The sequence below is a fragment of the Takifugu flavidus genome, chromosome 20 (assembly GCF_003711565.1).
Source record: "Takifugu flavidus isolate HTHZ2018 chromosome 20, ASM371156v2, whole genome shotgun sequence".
Lineage (NCBI taxonomy): Eukaryota > Metazoa > Chordata > Actinopteri > Tetraodontiformes > Tetraodontidae > Takifugu > Takifugu flavidus.
Genome location: NC_079539.1, coordinates 1,058,857 through 1,081,482, shown reverse-complemented (window position 1 = coordinate 1,081,482; position 22,626 = coordinate 1,058,857). Strand labels below are relative to the sequence as shown.

The following is a 22,626-nucleotide window of genomic DNA, read 5'->3' as shown; positions in this document are numbered from 1 at the left end:
CAGAGTTCCTGTCTGGTTGGGGAGTTTGATGTTCTAGTTCTACCTCTCGAGCAACCGAGCACGTATTTCGGTCCCGTTGGTGCTCACGTGGGGGCGAAGCCTGCCGAACGTCTAATCTGGGAAGCTACGGACGGATGCTGAGTAGAGCAGAGCTTTGATCCCACGGCTGCAGCCGCGCCAAACCAGGTCAGCCGAGGAGGTGGGAGACTTGCGCCTGGTTTGGGGGGGGGGGGGGGGGGGGGGGATCTGCTCCGCTTCCTCCGGGCCTGCTTTCCAAACGAGAAGTGGGAAGTAGCGGCGGGTGGAGGCCTGGCTCACGTCAGCGGTTGCTCCGGAGCAACGTTGGTGGTCCAGAGCGCTGCGGCTACCATCACGCCGGCCCTGCTGGGCGCCTCCGTCTCAATGGCTGGTGTGAACGGCTTCAGCCTGCTTCCTCCCACACGGAGAGCTCGGTTTATTCATTTCATTGAAACCCAGATATTCTCTTGTCTTTCACCTTGGACAAAAAAAGAGACAAAAAACCCAACAAATAAAACATCCGCACCGCTGATGTTAATTAATTTTATGCAAAACAATCAGTTCGGAGGTGTTCTTTGAAAGTAGGGAATTAAGTTTGGAGCCTGTGTGTTGTTAAAAAAGAGCAATTAAATGTAACGTGGCTCTTTTTTTTGTTATCAAAGCAGCTTTCAGACTGATGCTGGTAAACAGTGGCAGCGATGGAAGGAAAAAGCTCCGGTCCTGCGTGTCGATTGTGTATCTGTCATGTAGAAACACACCACTGGCAGCCGCGGGTTCGCCTCCGTGTGTTTTACAGGGTGACTCACGACGGTGATGGACAGGCAAATCGATGTTTTGACTTTGGCCGCTGGTTTTTCTCTTCCAGGAGGAGAGGCGGTAATGGAAGAGGACAGTAAATAAGTGGAAGGTTCTTGACAAATGAATCCATTAACATTTGCCTGTGTCGCCTGGCGAGCAGATTTGCTGTTTTATGGAGCAGGAAAAAAGAGCTAGTAAATCTGAGGGCGCTGTAAGGGTGAGGAGCTGAGAGCAGCCCGGGGAACACATCTCCCATGATGCAGCACTTTATCTCCGTCCCGAATGGCATCTTTATCTGCCTAAATTAAGTTTTGATTCCTTGCCACATACGGAGCTGCAAATCACTTTTAATGCGGGTATCAAGAGCAGCGGTAAAGTGCGGCCAAAGAGACGGAAGGCAGCTTCATTGTGCGCCGCCGCCGTCACCGTCCGCCACGTGCCCGCGGCTCACGGTGACAAACAGAGAGATCGGCGCGATCATGTCGCGCCATTTGTCATCTGTCGGCATGGCGGCTGCTCTGCAGCTCTGCGGCTGCTCGGGAGATCCACCTGTGACTCTGCGCCAGGAAGAAGGACACCCCCAAAGGTGACTTAATTTATAGTTGTGATTCATTTCCAATTCCATTTTCTCCCGCTGATGTTTATCTTTAAAATTAGAAAAAGGAGCCGAGGCCTGTTGTGTGTGTGTGTGTGTGTGTGTGTGTGTGGGGGGGGGGGGCTGGAGCTCACGGTGGAGCCGCATTACATCGGCTCGACATTATCATCAGTCTGCCTGCATATCTGGGTGTGTTTGTCTGCCTATCAATCTGTCTGTCGCCTCGGCTAATTGATCAACGGGCCGGCAGGAGAGACGGCGGCCTTCCCGGCGCTCTAGCGTCTCACATGAGGGAGGCTGAGGAACATTTCTCTCTACAAGCACGATAAGCTTTTGCGGCAACAATAACAGCAATAAAAACAGGAGCCCGGATGGAGATGCCGGCTGAAGGCGGCGGCGGCGGCAGGAGCAGACACAGCCTGACCCTTTTAGCCTAGCATGCTTAGCCTCCCCTTCAGCAGACGCCTGACCAGCTCCACTCGGGGTAGATTTACGTGCAGAGTGGCGCCTCGCCCGATCATGACGCCTCACAGCGTCTTTGCTCATTTTAAATCTGTGACTCGGCACATTTATTTATCGTTTTTGCAGCGGTTTGAGGCCGCCGGGTAGCCTCTGCTGAGAGGATCATGCTCGTCCCGTTAAATAATTCATGCCAATCTTTGCCCGTTTCTTTAATTCTTTCATGAGGAAAGCCGTTAAAATAAGAGCAGGAGGTAGAATCCCCTCAAAGCTTATTTACACATTTGCAGCCCCCCCCCCCCCATTCACACCGAGAGTCACTTAACCACATGTTTACCTTTTCCCGAAAGAAAAACGGAGTGAACTCATACACTTCCTCTTTTGGAGGCAATAAAGTTGAAATACGTGAAATACACAAAGGCGCCATCCATCTCCTGGTTCCTTCCATTTAAAGCAAGCGGCGACTCGGACCGTGACTCACACATAAATAAAGCATAAACTGTGGAGACAAAGTTCAAGGATTCTGTTCCTTTAAAACGGGCCTCTGATTTAGGGCGTCTTACGCTCGCCGCCGAGGATTCCAGGCTCCACGTCTCACTTTGGGTCTGTCCCAGATTATTATTTTAGATTCCCGGAGCTTTAATCAAACCTAACGTGTGTTTTTTGGTTCTAAATGAAAACGAGAGCAGCGACAGAGGATAAAAACATGTGGAAGCAGTGATAATCCATGCAGGCTGTGCTGGGGGGCCCCGATAGCTTTCAGAGCCCCCACCTGAGCGGCTCCTGACAGAAGAAAGAGCCGCTCAGCTCGGAATAAAGGAGCGCTCCAAACAGGACCTTTCAGAGAGTACACCCTCCGATGAACTGGGCTGGGATGGGCCGCCGCTTTCCGCTCCAGTCAGCAAGGAGCGGGAAAATGAGGCGACGGGCGCCGGCACCGGCTAAGGAGCGGAGAAATAAAGTGTGATCTCAGGAATCCTGCCGGATGCGCACGAGGCGGCCTCTGGGGTCACGCTGCATTATTTAAATGAACACATGCGGGAAGATAAGATGCCATTTCACTCGCAGACGTGGCTGCGGGATTTTTTTTTAGCCGCGGCGCTGACCTCCCTCTTCCTCCCGGAGCTGAGCCGCTCTTCATATCTTAACCGAGCAGAGCACCTTTGGGATGATGTGAACCGCGTTGATAGCGGGATGAATGTGTCACTGTGGTATCAGCATGGGCGAAAACTCCCAAAGGACTGTTTACAACACCTTGTTGAATCCGAGCTTCCGCACAAATAGCAAGAGGAGCTAATCGCCGCGCGCACGCCGCGCTTTATATAGCCTGTGAAATATTTCCTCTGACCCAAAACACAAACATGGCCGCCGTCCTTGCCAAGAATTAAAGCAATTTCCCGCATTTCATATCTGAAATTGAAATGTCTGGCAGGGAGCTCCTTTTACACGTGTTGCTCCTCAAATTAGATTCATATTTTGAAAGTTATCGCGCTCCGTTTCCCTGCAGACGGCGTCGAGCTCATATTTCAGCTTAATCATGAGATATCAGGACCAACGTGTCAACGTTTGTCACGCATATGTAATGGCTCATCAGGAATCACCGTGCGTGTGTGTGTGTGTGTGTGTGTTTGTTACAGGCTGGGATTATTGATCAAGCCTTGCGACATGTTATTTACTACTTCTAAATAACAATTAGTGGCAGAAACGAGGGTGAGTGCGGAGCCCGTTTGGATAAATGATGTCTTCCGGCTGCTGCGGCTGCACTAATTAATGAGGATTTATGTTGAGAAGAGGCCAGAAAACAGAAACACCTGTTTGCAACACTGGACAGAACCGTGTTTCTGCCGCGTGACGCCAGCTCGGCAGGCAGAAATGAGGGAGCGGCGGGACCGTTTGAGACCCAAAAGGTCCCCAAAGGGCTCAGAAAGTGGACAAATCAGTGAAGAAATCGACAGAACGTCCCTTAAAATGTAGTAGAACGCATCAGCATTCAGGATTTAACATTCCGTGCATTAAGCTGTGGTTGTTATTGTGACGGGGAGACACCAAATGAGCAAAAAATGAGATTATGCCCAGCTGGAATTACTTTATTGACCTTTTGCAATAACGTGGCTTCCATAAAGCCGATGGTTCCAGCCGACCGCAGACATATCGGCACCTGATAATATGCTATTATTGAACCTAATTATATTTATGTGCATTTTGGGCTCGTAAAAGTAACAAAACTCTGCTGCTAAATGCAAATATCAGCCAAAGTAACAACCGTCCAGCCTGGGTGGTGCTGGGGTGTGTCCCAGCAGGGCTAAACCCTGATCAGGTCACCAAGCAGCACCCAGGATGGAACCCAGAACCTTCCCGCTCATGATGATGCCGATGCGGATCATCGCGCTGATGGTTCGACAGCACGAAGGCGCACAAACATGCAACCTCCTCCTGCATTTGGGAGCATTAGCCAACATTAGCTTGTTGAGTCTTTGTGTTGCTGATGGGACAAGATGATTGTTGCACCTTTAACAACACTAAGTAATTGAATCTTACCCTTTAAAATTCGCACACTACTTGTCCTTCCGTGTTTAGATGCTTCCAATTATGGGTGAAATGCTTTTCTGATCCATTTTTGCACAATAGAGGCCCAAAATATCCCAGCTTTGAATGGCAGCTCAGCCCACCACACAACACCAGATAACTATGGTTGATCCCTGACATTACTGGGGAGAATTTAGAATCCAGTAAGTACATGTTCTTTGAAACGTCTGCGTGAGGCCGTGTTGGACAGACGGACAAACGCAAAAGGTTCATATTTTCTTCACTGCAAAGCAAATAAAAAGGCTCTAATGACACTTTGGTGCCAACGAAAAATGCAGACCAGAGCTCCTCCTGTTGTGACCACATGCCATTCCGGAAGACTTGGACCACTTGCGCAACCGGATTGGGCTGCAGGCGCCGTCTCCCAGCAGACCACAAAGGAAAAATCTGTCAGGAAAGTGAGGACAGAGCAGCTCCGAGGTGCTTTTCCCATTTTCCATTTGTGCATCAATCATCCATCAATTGTGTGATCAGAATGATGGAGGGACCCCAGAACTTTTAATGACTTGGACTCATTTAGTGACATAATATAAATACAAACATAGTTGCATGAATATTGTTTATCTGCATGGCCATATGCCCTATTACACCAATTTAAAATCGACCATTTATTGATTCACCAACAATCTTTCCTTTTTTAGAGCAGATATAAAGGGAATGGTGCTATTCTTTGGGAGTTTAGGGCTCCGCATTTCCTGTTTTTCCCGGTCGGAGATGGTTGAAATCCAGACTTTTCATTAATCATGCAGCTGACAGATGCCATCCATTCCCCGCCACGTCCGGGCCAGGTTTTGTTACAGCGCCGCCACTCGCCGAAGTACTTGGATTGGCTGGAGGAGGAAGGTGGCCCGCAGAGACGTCTCCCCTTCCCCTGGTTCAGTCCCGTCAGTGGAGCGCAAGGCGAGGCGCGGCGCACACACACGCGTGATAAAGGTGCGACTCACCGGGGGACTTTTGTTTCTTTGCTGCGGGACGATTCGGAGCATGAATTTGCCACCAAGACGTCGACCCACGTCTGCAAGCACAAGTGAAGCTGGCCGGTGAGAGACGGAGGGAGGCAGGTTTGAATGCAACATCCTCCCCGGCGCAGCGCGATGCACCCGCCTCTCGGTCCATAAACTGTCACAGTGGTTCCGCGCGACTGCAAAAAGACCACAGTCGGATCTATTTCGCGCAAAGCTTCTCCGTGGCTGTGTGGATTTCTAAGGGGGAGATTCCGCCCGCGGCGCGCAACAGCGAGCAACATTAGCGCGCACTTGAGCGCAATTTCTCCGTGAGCCGGACTTGCCTCAGACCGGAGTTTGACTCCTCGTCATGGGCGCACAAACTGCTAAGAAAGAAAGAAGAGTGACGGGATCTGCTGCTGGGATGCTGAGAGGGTTCTGGTTCCTCCTGGTTCTCCTGGGAGACTTCGGAGTGGCTCAAGGTAAAGTTAACCTGCTTTCCTGACCTGGCGAACTGCTGAAAAGTTCTCGCAACTCCCGGAGATCGCGCACACGACAAATCAGGCTTAGACCCTAAAAATACTGCTCACTGAAAATGATTCCTGTCTGCATCCCTGTCGTGTACAGGAGGGATAATAATGATCGTGGAACTCGTTTCAAGGCAAAAGCAAATACCAAAATATGAGAAAAAACCCCATAAAATTTATGTGGGAACAAGATGACGTATTTGAATTTATGATTTTTCAAGATTTACAAGAAACACCCAAATCAAACTCCGTGTTTTGGGAGCCTGATGAGCAGCAGATGCTCAAAGGCACAACAGCCTTTTTAATCCTCATTAATCTGAAGTTGGACCCCACTGAAAATGGCCTGTAATTCACGGGATTAAAGGCTGAAGGTGCGCTTGAGCTCCATCTTTAGTCAAGAATTAGATTTGAAAAAAAGAATCCAGTACTTTGATTTCTGTTTCTTTGAAGCGTTTGGGCTGATCTTTGTCGAAAACCAGAACGCAGCCGCGTCTCTTTTTTTTCATTTTCACTAATAATGATGGAGCCCTTTGGCTTTGTCTGCGGGCGTCAAGTCCTGTGCTGAGCGGTGGTCTCTGGAAAGCGGCTCTAGGCTGTCAGGAAGGGAGAGCGCAGAGATAATGGCAACACCTGAAGACATCTACTGAAGCGGCTCTCCCCAGCCAGACTGTCTGTCTGTCAAACAAACGGGATTTGGAAGGAAGCCGCCTGGGCGAGAGCGAGCGCTCGTATGTGTTGTGCCTCTCGCTCTAAGGTAGGTGGTCTGCTGCTGCTGTTGCAGAGGACCGGGCTGCTTTGTGTCTCCGGGAGATGAGGGGAGACTTCTTTCCCCTTTCCGAGTCGGACCCACCGGGCGAGACCTGCGGTGCCGTGGCGTTTCTAAAATAAGAGCCTTAAATTTGAGGTCCAGCAGATCCCAGACAGGGCCGGCTGTCTGTGGGCAGCCTTATCTGGCTGCTCCAGAGCCTCCTCGCACTCCTGCATAGTTAATGAGCAGAGAAGGAGAGGAGTGGTAAGAAAATGGCACAGGTCTGGTTACTGAAGGGCAGGTTGAGTTGACATAATACCCTCCCCAAAACCCCAGAGGGTCCTGTGTCATTGCCTGGATGGGAATTGGAACAAGGTCCTTTTCTGTCCATTAAGAAGTCAATACAGCAGGAGAACATGGTTTGAGACTAATTAATGGACCCTGCTATTTTGGGGCGCTGATGAGCTCCACGCGTCTCCAAATCGCTGGAGATTCGCCTCCTCGCTGCAGAGCGACTGGTGATTAAAGTGGCTCACTTACCCAGATGTAGCAGCACGCTTGTCCTGCATAATTTGTCCCAGGCTCCTCAGAAAGCAAGAAAACCTTTCTCACGTTTCTTTTTGCCTTCTTTCCCTCACGAACTTGCTGGGTACGACTTGCTCGCGCCCCCATCTGCAGGCAGGAGTGAGCGCTGGGAAATGAGAGTGCTCATTAACCCGCTGAACTCTTGACAAAGAAGACAGGTTGAGACAGATATAAGCTGGGAGCTGCCAGAAAGGTAGCCGAGAGCTCAGTGGCAGCAGCTTGATTGGAAAGCCTGGGATGCAGGAACAGATGTACTCCTGCTCTTTTTGGGGGCGCGTGTGCAGCGTCTGTATCTGTGAACACGCAGCTTTGAAAGTTTGATGAAGGACGTCCCTTTCTTTCTCCCCAAATGTGCAAAAAAGGGGAAAAAAGTGTCCTCAAACGCTGTTTCAGCTCCTTTGGGTGTTTTCTAGTTCTCCCGAGGGTGAAGCTGAAGTGTGTGTGTGTGTTTTTACCTTTTCTTCACCCACCTTTAAAACCACTTTTGCCTTATTTCTGGGAGGGTTCTGCTCCGTCCTCCGGGCCGGCCCGCGACGGAGCAGCGCGGACGTGTACGCGGCGTCCAGATAATTCTGACATCAGTCTTCCCGGGATTGCTTCAGTTTTTCCGCAGTCTTTTCCTAACCTCCGCCTTCCTGCCTCGGCTGTGCTTTTCCTGATTCGGGATGACGTCTAAAGAGTGACTCTGCGGCGCGTGAAGGTTGACGCTGCTCCCTCGGCCTGCGAAGCTAAAAGCGAATGTTATTCCTATGGTTATTATTTTAACAAGCTTCCCTGTGGCCTGACAGCTCGGCTCCTTGGGGGCCACTAACATTAGAACCACCGCAGTCATTCTATAAACAGGGCCCGCGTGCACAATGAGTGCATTGTGTGTGAGGAGGAGTGTGTGCACATTACCTCCTCTGAGCTGCCGGTATCACACAGCTACACTCCAGCAATTTCATGTAATTGAGCAGAATTAAGATTCAGTAACACCCTCCCTCTGGCGCAGGTGGAGGAAGCGGTAAACGGGGTGTTCGCGGCCGGCCGGTGCCGAGAGGGGTCAGGGGTGCGAGATGGCTGCCAGCCCGTCCATAGGCGGAGCGAGGCGGAGTGATAATTACTGTGAAAAGTGGCTGCTGAGTTTGCCTTCCCGCTCCATTTAATGTCATATACTGCTGTTACGGGGGGGGACTATACATGCGCAGCTATTTTGAGGCTGGGGAGCAGCTCTGCTGGGTGACACCCTTTGTTGTAGGGCTGCGGGAGAATTCTGCCACCAGCACCGTCGCACACAGGCTTCCTTCACTACCATCCTGAATATTCACATCATTTTCGGTTGAATCTACAATATATGTCAGGAATTTGAGAGAGCGGTTAAATATTGTACTATTTGACTGTATTCATTCCCCCTCTGATGAAAGTCCTGGTTTTAAGTCTGTCAACAGCCAGGATACTTGTCATGCAGCTACCGTGGCCCCGGTCTTGGCAACCTGCGGGCAGGAGGATTAAGGTTTTGGTGCTTCAACTGGTGCAATTAGCTCTTCCTCTTATTTGCTCAGTGCTTCTGGCTCATTCACTGAGCGGCACAGTAGATTATTTTAATGCTAATGTTGATCCTAAGGAAGGAGGTAAAGCTCCAGCAGCGAGCTCGGAGCAGGAGGTGGGTGGGAACTAGTTATCAGTTTTGTGGATGTTTATCTCTCCGGCATTCGCCCCGGCCGGAGCGCACGGTCGGGGGTTTCCAAACAGCGACGGTCCGACACATCCATCACCAAACCAAAGGCATTCTGCTGTAATCAGCCCAGTAAGACGCGAGATTAAATGTGTGTACAACAAGGCGGAGAACAGAACCGCAGGACGGGCCGGAGTTCTCGTGTTTAGGTGACGCGCTGCAGTGTCCAGTTACCAGATGTGAGCGGTTAACCACAGCAATTCTGCTGTTTACTCAGCATATTTATGCTCTCCGACAAGCCTGCTAACGTCAACCGGGAAACTTTTCCCTTTCAAGCGCTCAAACTTGGAAACTGGAGCGTAATTACGATCCCGGCTCCCCCTCCTCTCGGCCAGGAAACGGGCCGCGACGGTTTGGGAAATAGGTGAGTGCAAGGACACGAAGGATGGGATGGTAAGAGGAGAGGAGAGGGAGAGAGGGGTGAAATCATGATGGGGCAGGGCAGACGGGGAGGAGAGGGACTCATTAATCAGCCCGTCTGACACCCTCAACTACAAGGGAGCTTCATGGTGCAACATTCTCTCCTATTAGCGTTCCATTAGCAGAGCCCGGCGCAAGTAGCTGCACTTGACAGGCAAGACTGTGTCCCACTGGCTGACCGTGTGTGTGTGTGTGTGTGTGAGAGTGTGTGTTTGCTGGGAGTGCTGGGAGCGTTGGGTAAGTCAGAGTGCACCGGGGTGGAAATGACTCCGACATATTGCGGCAAGTTTAGCTTTTTTCGGCTTTGGTCAGCAAATGAAAATAATTACATAAAAGGTCCCGCGTTCAATTATGCTAGCGGATAAGATAGTGGCACGATGATTACGGAGATGATGATGATGGCGGTGACCTGATTTCCCACCTGCCACGTCCCCCATCCGCCTGAAAATGGTTCTTCAGATTGGAGATGGCTGATGCATTAGCGGAACAGTCATTCCTCATTCAAAGGCTTGTTGGCCTCTTACTCGCCGAGAGCCCTGTGATTACAGGATCTCAGGCGTGGGGGTGTCGACCACTGTCCCTGCTCTTGATCTACAGTTCATATATGATTAGAGATCAGAGTCGAAAAGTGGCGGATGGAGGGGAGGGGGCTAGGAAGGGAGGACAGAGCCGAGGGGGGGAGAGAGAGGAGTGATTACGAGTTAAGTGGCCCTTCTCATACAGCAGGGCTGACAGAGCACATCATGAGTGAATTTAAGTACACACTCCACTCCTGCCCTTTCATTTGGCTTCACGCCCCCCCCCACGGTGCTCAACCGCTAATGTCCCTCTGCATTTTTTGCGTCGTGAGCAGGAAATTGGCTGCGGGCATGTCGGCGCGAGGCAGGTAAACACGAAAAGACGCTTAGACCAAAGTTTGATTTTTTTGCATTCGCGGTTGTTATTGGTTCCCGCTGCGTGACAACACCTGGCGATTTCACAGCAACCCAGCTGACGCCATCATCATCATCATCATCATCATCATCATCATCATCATCATCATCATCTGCCGATGCAGCAAAAACCGGCGTCCTGCGCTGCCGTTGTGCCTAGCAAAGCGGATAAGCGCACAAAACAGGCAGCGTTAGCGTGGATTTACGGGGGACTGCTGGTACGTTTATGTATGTGCGCGGACGCTGTAAAGAAGCCTCAGGTGCTGCTGATCAGGAAAATCACTGTGAATGCAGTTCATTTCCTAAATGTGCCTTAACACCGCTCCCACTTTCATGCTTTCCCGGCCCAGCATGGAGCGCGGAGCAGTCTGGCTAACTATGCTATGGATTCTGACACGGCACAGCGAGATGAAGGAAGCTCAGACTCCGGGGTGGAAATTTAGGCCAAGCATGCCCTGCATGCAGGTGTGAGATTATCCTGGCTTAGTTGGGTCACACATGTCTGCGTGGCCGCCCGGAGTGATGGAAACACACTTTTTAAACGTCCTCCAAAACCGGGAGGAAGTTCGCCGCTGTTTTTCCACGCCAGCACTCAGATCAGATGCTTGCTAACAGTCTCATTGGTAGATGTGAAGCTACGGTTAGCCGCTGCTGAAGAGGAAACAGACGAGTTTTGATCAAAGCTAACAAAATACGGCTAATTAAATTAGCTTCAGCAGCTTGCTGGAAACAGTAAGATACAGGAGATACAAGCCATTGATAGCAAAGCAACAATATATCTCGAGAATCTCACGTAAACCGAGTCTATTCGAAGACGCCGTCAGCTGGCAAGGTGACAGAATCCTCCAGATAGCGTCACCTTGTCTTAAAATCCAATTCTCCGTCGCCTTCGAGGTACCTTTTGATGTTAAGGCCGGCTGTATGTTGGACTCCGATGAGAACGGGAGGTGATAATGAGTGAGATGATATCAGCGGTGACTCAACACCTGAGTCACGCGTGCAGCCAGGAGGCTCTGGCAGTCACCTGGATTTCCACATCCCTATGGAAATGCGGGCTCCTCGCTGGCGTCGCTGCCTGTGACTGACAAAGCTAAACCCTAAATCCAGGCTTCGCCCCATTTTCTGACTCACGGCCTCATCGACTGAAGCTCTCCTGAAGAATCGGACTGGTGTTTATCTGGAGCCATCCGTTAGCCTAGCTAACGTCTCCGTCGTTAAGGGGACTTTTTAGGTCTCTGCAGGGGCTGGGGTGGGGGTGGGGGGGAATGTTCGCTCCACCCCGTCTTTTTCTGTCAGATCTCTGCAGCGTGATGAGGAGACGTGGGTTTCCAGACGCAGCACTAATGTCTGGCCGGGGCGGCTTGTGGTCTGTGTATGTCAGCGGAACAGAGGTGGTGGTCGGGGGGGGGGGTCGTACGAGGGGCCGACTGAAACACGAGAGCAGGGAGACCCACACTGGCCATTTCCTGTCTCCACTTTATCAGCATCTCACCCGCTGTTATTCCCGCTCCTAAAGCATCTGAGGAAAAGCTGGCCGCAGATAAATGTTTGCGCCTCCTGGTTCTTTAAGGGCCTCCGATGATCGACTCTGGCCCCGCCCCCCCCTCCCTCATCGCCGCGTCCGTTTCGAGATGCCACGACAGAAGTTACGGCCTCCGGTTTACTTTAGGGTTCCTCGGAGATGGCGCCGGAAGGACAATGCTTCTCCTTGTTCCTCTTTTACAAGACATCAGAGGCGGCAGCAGGGACCGAGAATAATTTGATTCCTTCTTTTGTCAGAAATAATTATTCCTTCTCATTTATTCATCCGGGGGAATCGGAGGCCATTTTAAAAACAAGCCGTTAAAACAGCGGCGTCCTTTACCGCCTGCACTCTTTCACCTCTTATCACCTCCTGCAATATTTTCCCCGTGACTCACATAATTCTGCGGGCTTCTGTTTTTCCCTCGCCGCTGCGCGCGTGCACGCGGCGCCCGTCTGCGCGCGCGCGCGTTTGTGTGTGTGTTTATTCAATAATAACAGAGTCTGAGAAAGTCTGTTTCAGATAAATCTGTGAGACTCCCAGACCATTCATCCCCAGGAAATCAATCTTTCTCATAATTCCCCTCATTTTTCTTCCATCTGTTATCTGCAGAGCTGCCAAACACACTTTTAAACAGGGCAGGCCATCACCAGAGGGCAGAATTAAACGTACGTCGCCACGCCAGCCTGCAAAGTTGTTGTTTTTCCCCAATTAAATGAGGTGCTAAATTAAAGCTCCGCGACTGCTATATGCTGTATACAGTATAACCCCCCCTCCCCCCACAGACCAGTTGAAATGTTTGGTGTCGACTGGTGGAGGTATTTGATGAATGGCTGCTTTTGTCTCTTTTGTGTAATTGGCAAACACGCCGTGGCGGGAGGCAGTCTGTAAAGGCAAGCGTTCCCGCCGCCGCCGCCGCCGCGCCCCCTCCCTGTGTGACCTCTTTTCTCCATTTTGGCTTTTGGTTACTGTGAGTGCAGTAATGGGCTGCAGCGTGCTGTTGGGTGTCAGCACTTTCCTGTGTTTGAACTACGTGTGTTTACGCCCGTGTGCCGTATCTCCACCATCAGCCTCTGGTGGCCCAAGTGCTGGCAGACAGCGTTTAACTGGGGCGGGCTGAATGGTCTCATTTAAATGGGGCCCAGACAGAAGCCCCACGGTGAAAGGTTACTTTATGACCGCCATCATATAAAATCCGGCTCCTGCAATTTGCGTGCTCGCCAGAGAAGCCGAACTGCACCGGCTTTTTTTTCATCAGGGCTCCTGTCAGGGAAGCAAAAAGTGCTGCGAAAGTTTAAAAAGTGCCAAATTAGTGGGTTCCACGCCGCTGGGATACGTGGCTGCGCTGCCTTTAATTTGCATGCATTCCTCCTTTCATGAATAGTGGATATGAGGTTGATTATGAGAGAGGGCAGCGCGCGCGGCTCGGAAAGTTCACCGCTGGAAATGTCAGAGTCGTCAACGAGCTCAAAGAGTCCGACGGCGCCCGTCCGACACGGTGTTCTAACACAAGAGACAACAGAAGCAGGTGTAAAGCTGCCCCAGCACGTGACATCGGAGGATGAAAGTGGCCTTATTTTAACACACTAAGAATTACGTATAGCACAATAAAGCGTGTTGTAATGATTGGTCGGTCCAGAGGAGCCTCCCGCCGGGGCGTTCGGCCCCATCAGGGAGCTCACCAGACAGTAGGCAGAAGGTGAATAATGGTTGTTGCTGAGGGGAATGTTCTGAAATGCAGAGAAAGACGTTAAAGACGTTAAAAAGAAGAAATCTGAATCCAGGTCAAATGTCTAAATAGGGCCCGCTTTGTGTACAGACGAGCATCCTGGATCTGATGTTCTCACAGTAAACACAGCTTTTGTTTGCTGCTGGGGGCTCAGACGTGCGCTCCACATATTTGCTGCAGACTTTTAACATTAAGTGAATGTTATTATGGGAAGGGAAGTTAGATGATGTCGACTAATGACTTACAAATAACCCGATGTTATCCACGTGTGTCACGTGACTCCATCTTGTCTGAGCTCCATTTTGGGTGATTTTGAAATTAGCTCCTGTACGTAGCCTCTGAGCTTTGAGGAAGAGAGACTAACTGATCAAAATAACTCATTAAACTAGTCCTACCCCGCGCCAAAGTGAGCGTGTGAAGCGTTAGCACGCCAGTAGCGTAGCAGTTGCTTGCAATGTCCTAATGTGAGCAAAAGACAAAAAAAAAACCTGTGTGAAAAGCCCCCACAGAGCTGTTGTAGTGAGTGTAAATAAGTAATAGAAAGTAATATTCTGTCATTCAATGGTAGCAGTTTTATTTTCTGCTTCACGGGAAAAAGCTCAGTAGCCGGCAGACGAAAACCTCTCAAGGCAGCAGACGTGCAATGACGCGTCGCCCTGGAAAATACAGACTCCTCGGGGCCGAGTGGCTGCTTTAGAGCAATGAGCGATTCTGCTAGCGTGCCCACTGTTTTACAGGAGGATCGCTCGCAGGTGGGTTTGTGCGACTGCTCCCCATCGTGGATAAAAACTGTCCAGAAAAAGGCCCAAACTGGGTTAGCGGCCAGGCCTTCAGTGTCCCGCAGCTGCTCTGGAGCAGCACAGCCTCTGGAAACGGATCCGCCACGCCGGCGATGCTGCAGCATGTGCAGCGAAAACCGATAATTCAGCGGTGACACGCACCGCGCACGGGGGTTCCCGTGGCTTTTAGGCTGACGCGGGGTAAGCTGATCTGTCAGGTAGAGTCAGAGGGGCGGGAGGAACACGGGGAGGGGGCGACACAGCAGGACTTCTGCTGCGGAGAGGAAGCAGATAAATCGTACCTCCCGACGACCTCTCGTGTTCAAATTCCACTTCCTACATTTAGAGCTCTGCTAAATTAACGTCTCTTTTCCACAGCCCCCCTCCCCCCCATTCCAGAGTGTTGAATTCAGCAACCTGCGCCAGTGTGATACCTCGCCAGGCGAAGAGTTTAGGCACAATACCACGCTGAGGTTGGAGAGAATGAGACAGATATAGCATAACCGACGCTAAGCCGCGTGTTTTCCCCCTCCGGCTGAGAGCATCCAGGCACATTAACCCACGGCTATTCCAGGGCTGCTTTGTGAGGCTTTATTGTTCGTGGAAACTCGGCAAAAGTCTGGTTACTGGCAACAATGCTGAGCAAACCAGCGTTACTGTAGGAACGGGAAGCTTTGGGATTTACCAGCTCACAAACACGCATAATAATCCATGTGAGATTTGGTGGAATCAGAACCTCATTGTTTGCCTCTTTACGGAACGCCAGATACGGGTGGAATGTGGTTTTGACCACCTTTTTTCCGTGTTTGCAGTTTGAGGAAGGAGGCACGAGGAGAACAAGGCGGGATATTTACACGGAGGCCTGGGTTTGTTTTAATAAGATCGTGACAGAATGCAGCAGAGGCACTGAGGCATTTGGAACGGCCGCGTCAGATCCAGGGAGCGTCAGATCCAGGGAGCCTCAGATCCAGGGAGCGTCAGCGGGCGCCCAGTCAAAGCGGCTCCGACACTCGCCGGCACCTAACGAGGGCCGGAGCAGGAGGACAAAAGTGATCAGCGCTTTGATGGATGCGTCAGACGGAGGGGATGTGGCTGTCTTACATCCATCAGCGGTTAGAGGTTTCAGCCGGTCAGCCTGTCACATCCAACTCGGCTCCTCATTCCCGTTTTCCTTTTCGCTGTCTTTTCCCATTTTGTCTTTGAGGAAACTCGGTGTCAGATGGATAAACATGCTGTCGGGGGCCCAAATAGAGAATTAAGTGTTGCTGAGGGGCCCCTGTGTGCACAGATCTGTGCCCTGCATCAGGTGGTGGTGGGGGTGATGGGAGGGGGGGGTCTCTTGGGAGTCAAACGGACATCTAAATTCAATCAGCGGAGGAATAATGCCCCCTCCCCGCTATATTCAGTGATACAATTATGGGCTGAGCTGCGTTAGCCATCTTGTTGTGATTTTATGTGTTTACATGGGGGGGGGTGTTTACTGGGGAAACTGCTGTGTGCCCTCCCCCCCCCCCCCCTTCACATTTAGCTCCCGGAGAAAAAGAGCCGCTGCGAGATTTAATTTACTTATCGTCTCTGGAAAAGGCGTTAGAACAATTCGCTAACTAGCAGAATCAGCGCGAGCGTAAAAAAACCAAACCAAAAACCGTCTTCAGAGACTCGAGGAGGTAAAAGAATATTTGAGAGCCTTCTAGTGATTTCCTCTCAAAAAAATACTCCAACTATTCATCGGTTTTCTGTAATCTGTTCCTTCCACTAATTGAATCTTTAGACCATTACTAAAGTACTGCGCTAAATAGATTTTAAGCAAACATATCTTATATAGTAAAATAGCCTTTTTTACTGATTGCTTCCACAATCAGGCCCTTGAATTGTGTGCGACTTTCCAAAACAAGCCAAATTGAATCATTTATTTCCCATTATTTAAGTCCCCTCCGCCGGCATCTTTGTGTTTTCCCATCAGCGATGCGGTAATACGGTTGGCGGGGTTAATCTTACTGATGGTCGCGCTGCCGTTTTCAGGCTCCGGCACTCTGTTTTATTGATGCGGCGTTATGCGCAGTGTTTTGACCATTGTTTACTCCACAACATGCCACTTGTTATCTCCGGCAGCAAATGGCCGCGTCCTTCCCAATCTCGTCTGGCTTTTGTCCGCCGCCGTCTTTTTTCCCGCCGGACAGGGAGCCATTTAGTGCAAGGGTCAGGGTTGTAATTGACAGCTACCACTAAACAAATCTGCCCGGCTCGGCGGTAGACCGACCCCACCTCCCGTCTCCTCCCGCTACTCTAATCTAACTAATGCACCCGTGTGTGTGCTGGAAAGTGAATTAAGCGTAGAAAACTCAATACCTGATCCATATGACAGAGCTGCCTGCGTGCACATTAGCAGTTTCTCTGCAGCCTCTGTAATTGTATTACACAAGTTGGTTGCTCTAATGATCGGGCCTTACACACACTTACACACTCACACACACTCTCCCTGTTGTTGTTAATCGCTGCCTCGGTTGGCCCCCGGAGGGGAACGGCGGGCCAAGAACAGAGCGCCGCAGAAGGAGGATGATGAGACGAGCAGATCGGCATCTCCGCGCTGACGCGCCATAAAGTCGGAGTTGTTCCCAACTTTTCGACCCGCTTTTAAAGCTCTGTTGTCGGGCTCTGGTGCTTCTAATCAGCGCCTCTCTGGGTGCTCCCACTGTGCGGCCCTGTTTTTGCACCCCCCCGCCTGTGCGCCGTTGGCCGTTCGGCCTCTTTCCACAGATGAGTTTACACTCCCTTCTTCTTCTCCTCCTCCCCACTAATCTCCCTTGACCTATAAAGACCCGGAAGGTTAGAGAAATGTACATCTGTAGCTTTGCCGTATGCAGCAGATGTAGGTTTAATGAACAATATATTTGATCCCATGATGTAGTTAAGACGTGCCTCTAATAAATCTCCGTTTATTGGACTTCTTCGCTGATAGCCCTGGAAGATACGAGGAGAACAAAAGGACTGCGGGGGTGATTAAAGGGGCCGTTGTGTTGATTTGCTGTGGGTTGCCAGGCGAGCAACCATTCGCTCCGTCCTCGCTAATGGAGACTTCGGTTTGAATTCACAGAGAGGCTCTTTAAATTTTTATTCCTCCTAACAAGCTGATTTATAATGATGAGCTGCGGACTTTTTCCACCGCAGAAGGACATCTCAAAGAACCCTGGGAAGAGGGGGAACTATACTTGCTACAGGCATGGGAGAATCCAGCAGATAAATGGTGAAAGATGACCTCCCTGTATAGCTTAGCTGAAGGCTGGCAATGTATAGATGTCCTGTGTCTTCCTCCTTGACCTCTGCATAGCCGCTAAGGTCAGGACTTCATATTCCCAGCTCCCAGAGTCCAGTGATACCCTACCTGCCAGATGACGCTCCATGAGAACAGGGCCAGTTTGTGTGCGTGTGTGGAAATCCCTCAGGGAGGGCTTGACAGGGAGCAGGTCATCAGATATGCCCGTGCGCGTGTGGGGGTCCGTGCACGTGCTCAGAGCTCAGACGGGCAGCTTTATCACGCTTATCTGAAAGGTCACTCCATCACTGTCGGACCACACTTTACAGAACCTCTCTGTGGTCTCCGAGAGGAAAACTGATCCGGGGGGGAATTAAAGAGCCCACAATTGAGATGAAGCAGTGGAATTTGGTTACAGCCGTACTAATGTCATTGTTTCAGCATGTTAAAGAAGATCGGGATGAGAAGTTCCGGGAATGGAAGGCGGTCCGTGATGAGGCCGTTTATGCTTGGAAGCGCAATAATCGCCAAGTGGAAAAAGGGTGGAGGTACACACTCGTCCCCCCGCGTCTTCCATCCACAAGACAAATCCGTGCCTAACACTAATCCCACTGGTTCTGCCCGTTGTCCCTCCTCCTGCCATCCCATCATCCCTCACCAGGTATTCCTCCAATGCCAAAAATCCCTGTCTGACGCTTTCTCTCCTTCCACTCATCCCGTCGCCCACCTCTCCCTCTGTTTGTTTTCACTCCTGTGTCTCAGTGACATTAGCCGCGGTAATCCGATTGAGAGCCCCTCACACCCGGAGTTGGGCTCCGTGGGTCTGTGGCGTTTCCATGGGGATCGCATGGATTCCTCATTAAGCTCATTAAAGCTCCTTATTAAAGCTCGTTAAATCCCATCCTGACATGGTGGCACAGCTCCTGGTGTCCAACTCCCAAGAATAAAAGTCTGCTTACAAACTCTCAACCGCCGCGCACGAGCGGCACTTTGGTGGGTGTGATTAAAGCTGAGGGAGCCCCCGGGGTGTCCCCGGCTGATAGCAACAGAACGAAGGATGATCCTGGGAACGCCATCGCTCAGTCTGCCTGCAACCAAACAACCTTTCCGCTCTCGTGCAGAACTTCCCGTCACGTCGGTGAGTGATGGGTCGGAGCCGAGTGTGAGGTCTGGGGAACAAGGAATATTTCACTTTTCGCTCTCTCGCACACATAATGAACCGTGTCACTGTGCGACCTTTGACCTCTCTCTGAGTTTACACGCCGATTCCAAATATTGTTCTTCGGCTGTGAGGGGGAACAGTAAACCATGATGTTTTAAAGCTCTTTTGGGGGCTCAGCGGAACTGTGTGTGTGTGCGACGGACAGAAAAGGAGTGTGTGTGTGTGTGTGTGTGTGAGAGGGAGAGAGAGGGATGCCTCTTGCAACCTGAATCAGCCCTTTGATGCTTACTGAGCTTGACATCAACAATGTGGCCTTTCACAGCCTTCACCCACCTCTCAGGAGTTTACCAAGAAAACACACACTAACACACACACACAGCTTCACACCGGCGCTCCCTTCTTGTATTTTGCCGTTTGGTTTTTGTAGCTTTTTGTGCCCGTCCACAAAGAGCTTCGACAGGAAGGAGGAAGAGCAGGAAACTGTCGTAAAAACTCGAGGATATCGGGTTCTCTCGCTGCGTTTCGGGAAGTTCCGCTAGGTTTCCCCAGCGGAATCGGCAAAGCTCAAAGATCTTGTTAAATCCTCTGCCGAAATTACATTGTAAACACCAGAGAAATAAAAAAGATATTGGCCTGAGCATAGGGAAGAGCCGAGCGATCGGGGCCAAAGGGAAACTAAAGACGGTGAATGTCTAAAGTGCTCCCTTGTATTCCTTTGTTTTTTCATTTGTTCCAGTAAAAGGACGGAGATCCCTCCTTTCGCGCACCCCCTTACGTCAGCCTCCCGACATCAAGGGTTTCAAACTTTTAAATGTATCCTCTGTCACAAGGACTGTGGTTAAACTGTCAGTCTCCTTTAAATGAGGTCTGTTCCAGATGAGCGCTGAAACTCTCGTCTGTGGGGGGGTTGAAGAATAGCCTGCAGAGGTACATCCATCATCCACATCGCTGTTAATTTCGGTGACATATAGTATTAAGTCAAACATGCCCAGCTGTGTGTGAGAGGAATACTGGACGTGAAGTCAGTGTTTCCGTGTTTTTCTTCACTCCGGTTTTCAGCAGCTCATGAAAGCGGATGGTTCCGAAAAAACGGTTCCGAAAAAATAAAAGAAACGAGAGCGATTTGAGCTGACGAATGGTCTTTCCAGATGTTTGGGGAGCATAAATGATGAGATGTTAATGTCTGCCCTGGTCAGGCTTTGGTGGCCCCGTTAGCATCAATTAGCATTAGCCCTCCAATAATGTGGGAATTATGCAGCTCGTGCGCTGAGATGTTTATGGAAGTTGGCAGGACTTGACAGAGGTGAAGATCTGACCCCCGGGGCTGGGCCCTGTGCCTCCTTTAATGAGATAATCTGAGAGCGCAGTGATGACCCTGATACTGGGCTCTCTAAACGGTGCCGCCATTAAAGCTCAACCGCAGCTGCATGTTCCGAATGTATAAGAAAAGACAGGGTTGCTCTCCCTCGTCTTTGTTTCCACTGACCTCTCTTCCAAACCAACACCGAGCGGCGGTCAGGACGCCGGGTCCGTTCCCTCTGACTCCCTCCAGTTAAACACTCTGCAGAGGGCGAGCTATTTCCTGAAGATGAATAGTACCGTGTGATGAGGGAAGCTAAATACATCCAGTCATTTTCCCATTCTGCCTCGCCGACTGCTTCCTGTGCCTCTTTGCCACGTGGACGCGAACCCATTACAGCAGTTGTTTGTCTTTTTTTCCCCCCTCAGCGGATGATTTGTGCGGCCAGACCTCAGCCAAATGAGTAACCTGGAGGTCGAGCCAGATGAAGCTCTGTACCTACCGAGCGACAGCAGAGAAAGGAAGCGTTCCTGATTTAGAACTTTTATTTTCTACTTTCTTTCATTTTTAATGACAGTGCTGGACCGCGCTGTCTGTCTTTAACCCTTTTCATCTAGTTTGTGAGAATATGTACATAGCAATTTGGCTTTTTTGGACAGAAACATAACGTCCTGTTAGCGAATCCTACTGCGACGCTCCGGAGGGAGCCTTTTTTATTTATTTTTTTGCTTAATATCTCTCAGGCGAAGCTGGAAGTGGCCTATCGGAGCCAAACCAAATTTCCAAAATGGGATTATGTGCCATATAATTGAAGATATTTATTGCATGACCACTGCCACCTTTGTGTCAGCAATGCAGCGCAAAAATGTTTGAGGCTGAATCATGATTTTCTGTGCATCGTATTGAGTTGCTCAATATCCAGACTCAGCAAAATATATTGGAGGCATTAAACACGCAATCTAACACGGCAATAAAGTGCTTTGACCAAAGGGTTTCTACTAATATTGATACATTTGATGGATTTATGTACTCTCGTAAAATGATTTTATCATTTCCAATAGACTTTTATATGAAAACTATAAACTTCCACTTCTGGCAGAATGCACATGAACGTTATTGATAGTTTCTTTAACGGGACCGTGCAATTATCCCAACGAGACAGGTGTAGTATTTAGATATTTTAGTTGACCTACATTTTATAATAACGTTAAAATGCTTTTGCTTTGATTGGAACATAGTGGAGATAGTTTATGGTTCTTAATATCTTATAGCTATGACTGGACACCAGGTGCTATTGTAGCTTTAAAAAGAATAATACAGCTTTTTCACGAGGAGCGTGTCCGATTTTGGGGTTTCTAATGTAAGCGTTGGCGTCCAGCTGGCAGTTTGGGTAATGAACAACATTAGGCGACCTATAGAATATACGATTACGGCCGTCGGGGAAAAGTTAGCAAGCGTTCTATTGTATTTTGGGCGAAACTTTGGAATTACTCAAATGTAATCAATTAGCAGCAGAGTTCTAATCGGGTTTGTTGAAGCCATTTCCCACTAAAAGTGCAGCAATTACAGTAATGGAGGACATACAATCCTTGTGCTGTCCAGTGATGATGTGGGGAATCACATTTTCGCAGCCTGTAAGCACTCCGTCAAGGAGGCTGCGAGGAGAGCGTTTGAGGTCTGCCCAGCTGCCGACTGGCCGCCTGTCTGCACCCACAGTGTCCGTGGTCAGAGGCTCATATTCCAGTCCTTCTGACTTGGGTGGTTTGCTTTGATAGCCGGTGCTGTTTACCGCTGCATGTCCTGGGGGCTAACTGGGCTCAGATCCCCCTCAGATGAACTGAGGAGTGAGGGAAATATTCAACACAGCTGTGCTTACTCTGAGGGCCGGGGCCAGGGCCGGGGCCGAGGCACGCTGCTACGCTTCCAGGTACAGGAGCTCCTCCTGCCTCTGAAGCCATCCACCGGGAGCCTGTTTGCATTTATAAAAATGTTTGCTCGTGTCCAGAAATGAGAATTTCCCCGGTGGCTTTGGAATGGGATCGTAAAGAGAGAAATTGAGCTGGATCGTGATAAAAGATTTGTAGCAGGTAGGGAAGCAGCTCACCCAGGAGCGAATGTGCCAGGGAATATAGCGGCAACGCATTGGCAAATCAAAGGTAGCCGTTTCTGAGGACTCTGGTGGGCAAACGATCTCTCGGTAAATCTCACCCGTCTCTTCCTCGAAGCTCAGGTGAATGCAGAGATCGTACCTCATTTTTGGCCACAGCCATACGTCTTCTGCTGCTTGAAGCGCAGTCCCGCTTGAATAAGCCTTTCTCTTGTCTTTTTCATTCACTTTAAAATGCACGCGTGACAGCGAAGCATTCAGCTCCAGCTCCTCTCCCAACATCAAGATCTCCTCACAGCCGGCTTTGTTGCTCCGACCAATTTACCATTTCTGTGCGCCTGCACACGGACCTGAGGCTGGCAGCGGCGAGGGAGACAGCCGTGTAATGAATAGAGGACACGGCGAGTTATTTGGCAGGATGGGGCAGATGGGCGGGGCCCGCGTACAG

At 50.3% G+C, this 22,626-nt stretch overlaps 1 protein-coding gene across 4 annotated transcripts in view; it reads left to right on the top strand.

The window, feature by feature from the left end:
- The first annotated feature begins 5,237 nt into the window (after window positions 1-5,237).
- The window catches only part of unc5cb (unc-5 netrin receptor Cb), an 86,757-nt gene continuing 69,368 nt past the window's right edge, over window positions 5,238-22,626 (top strand). For 2 of the 4 annotated variants that reach the window (XM_057018830.1, XM_057018829.1), the window contains exon 1: window positions 5,240-5,882. In XM_057018830.1, coding sequence (XP_056874810.1) covers window positions 5,771-5,882 — 112 coding nt within the window. In that variant the 5' untranslated portion in view covers window positions 5,240-5,770. Of the gene's footprint in view, window positions 5,883-22,626 lie in introns of all 4 variants that reach the window. The other 2 variants (XM_057018828.1, XM_057018831.1) reach the window with 2 other exon arrangements.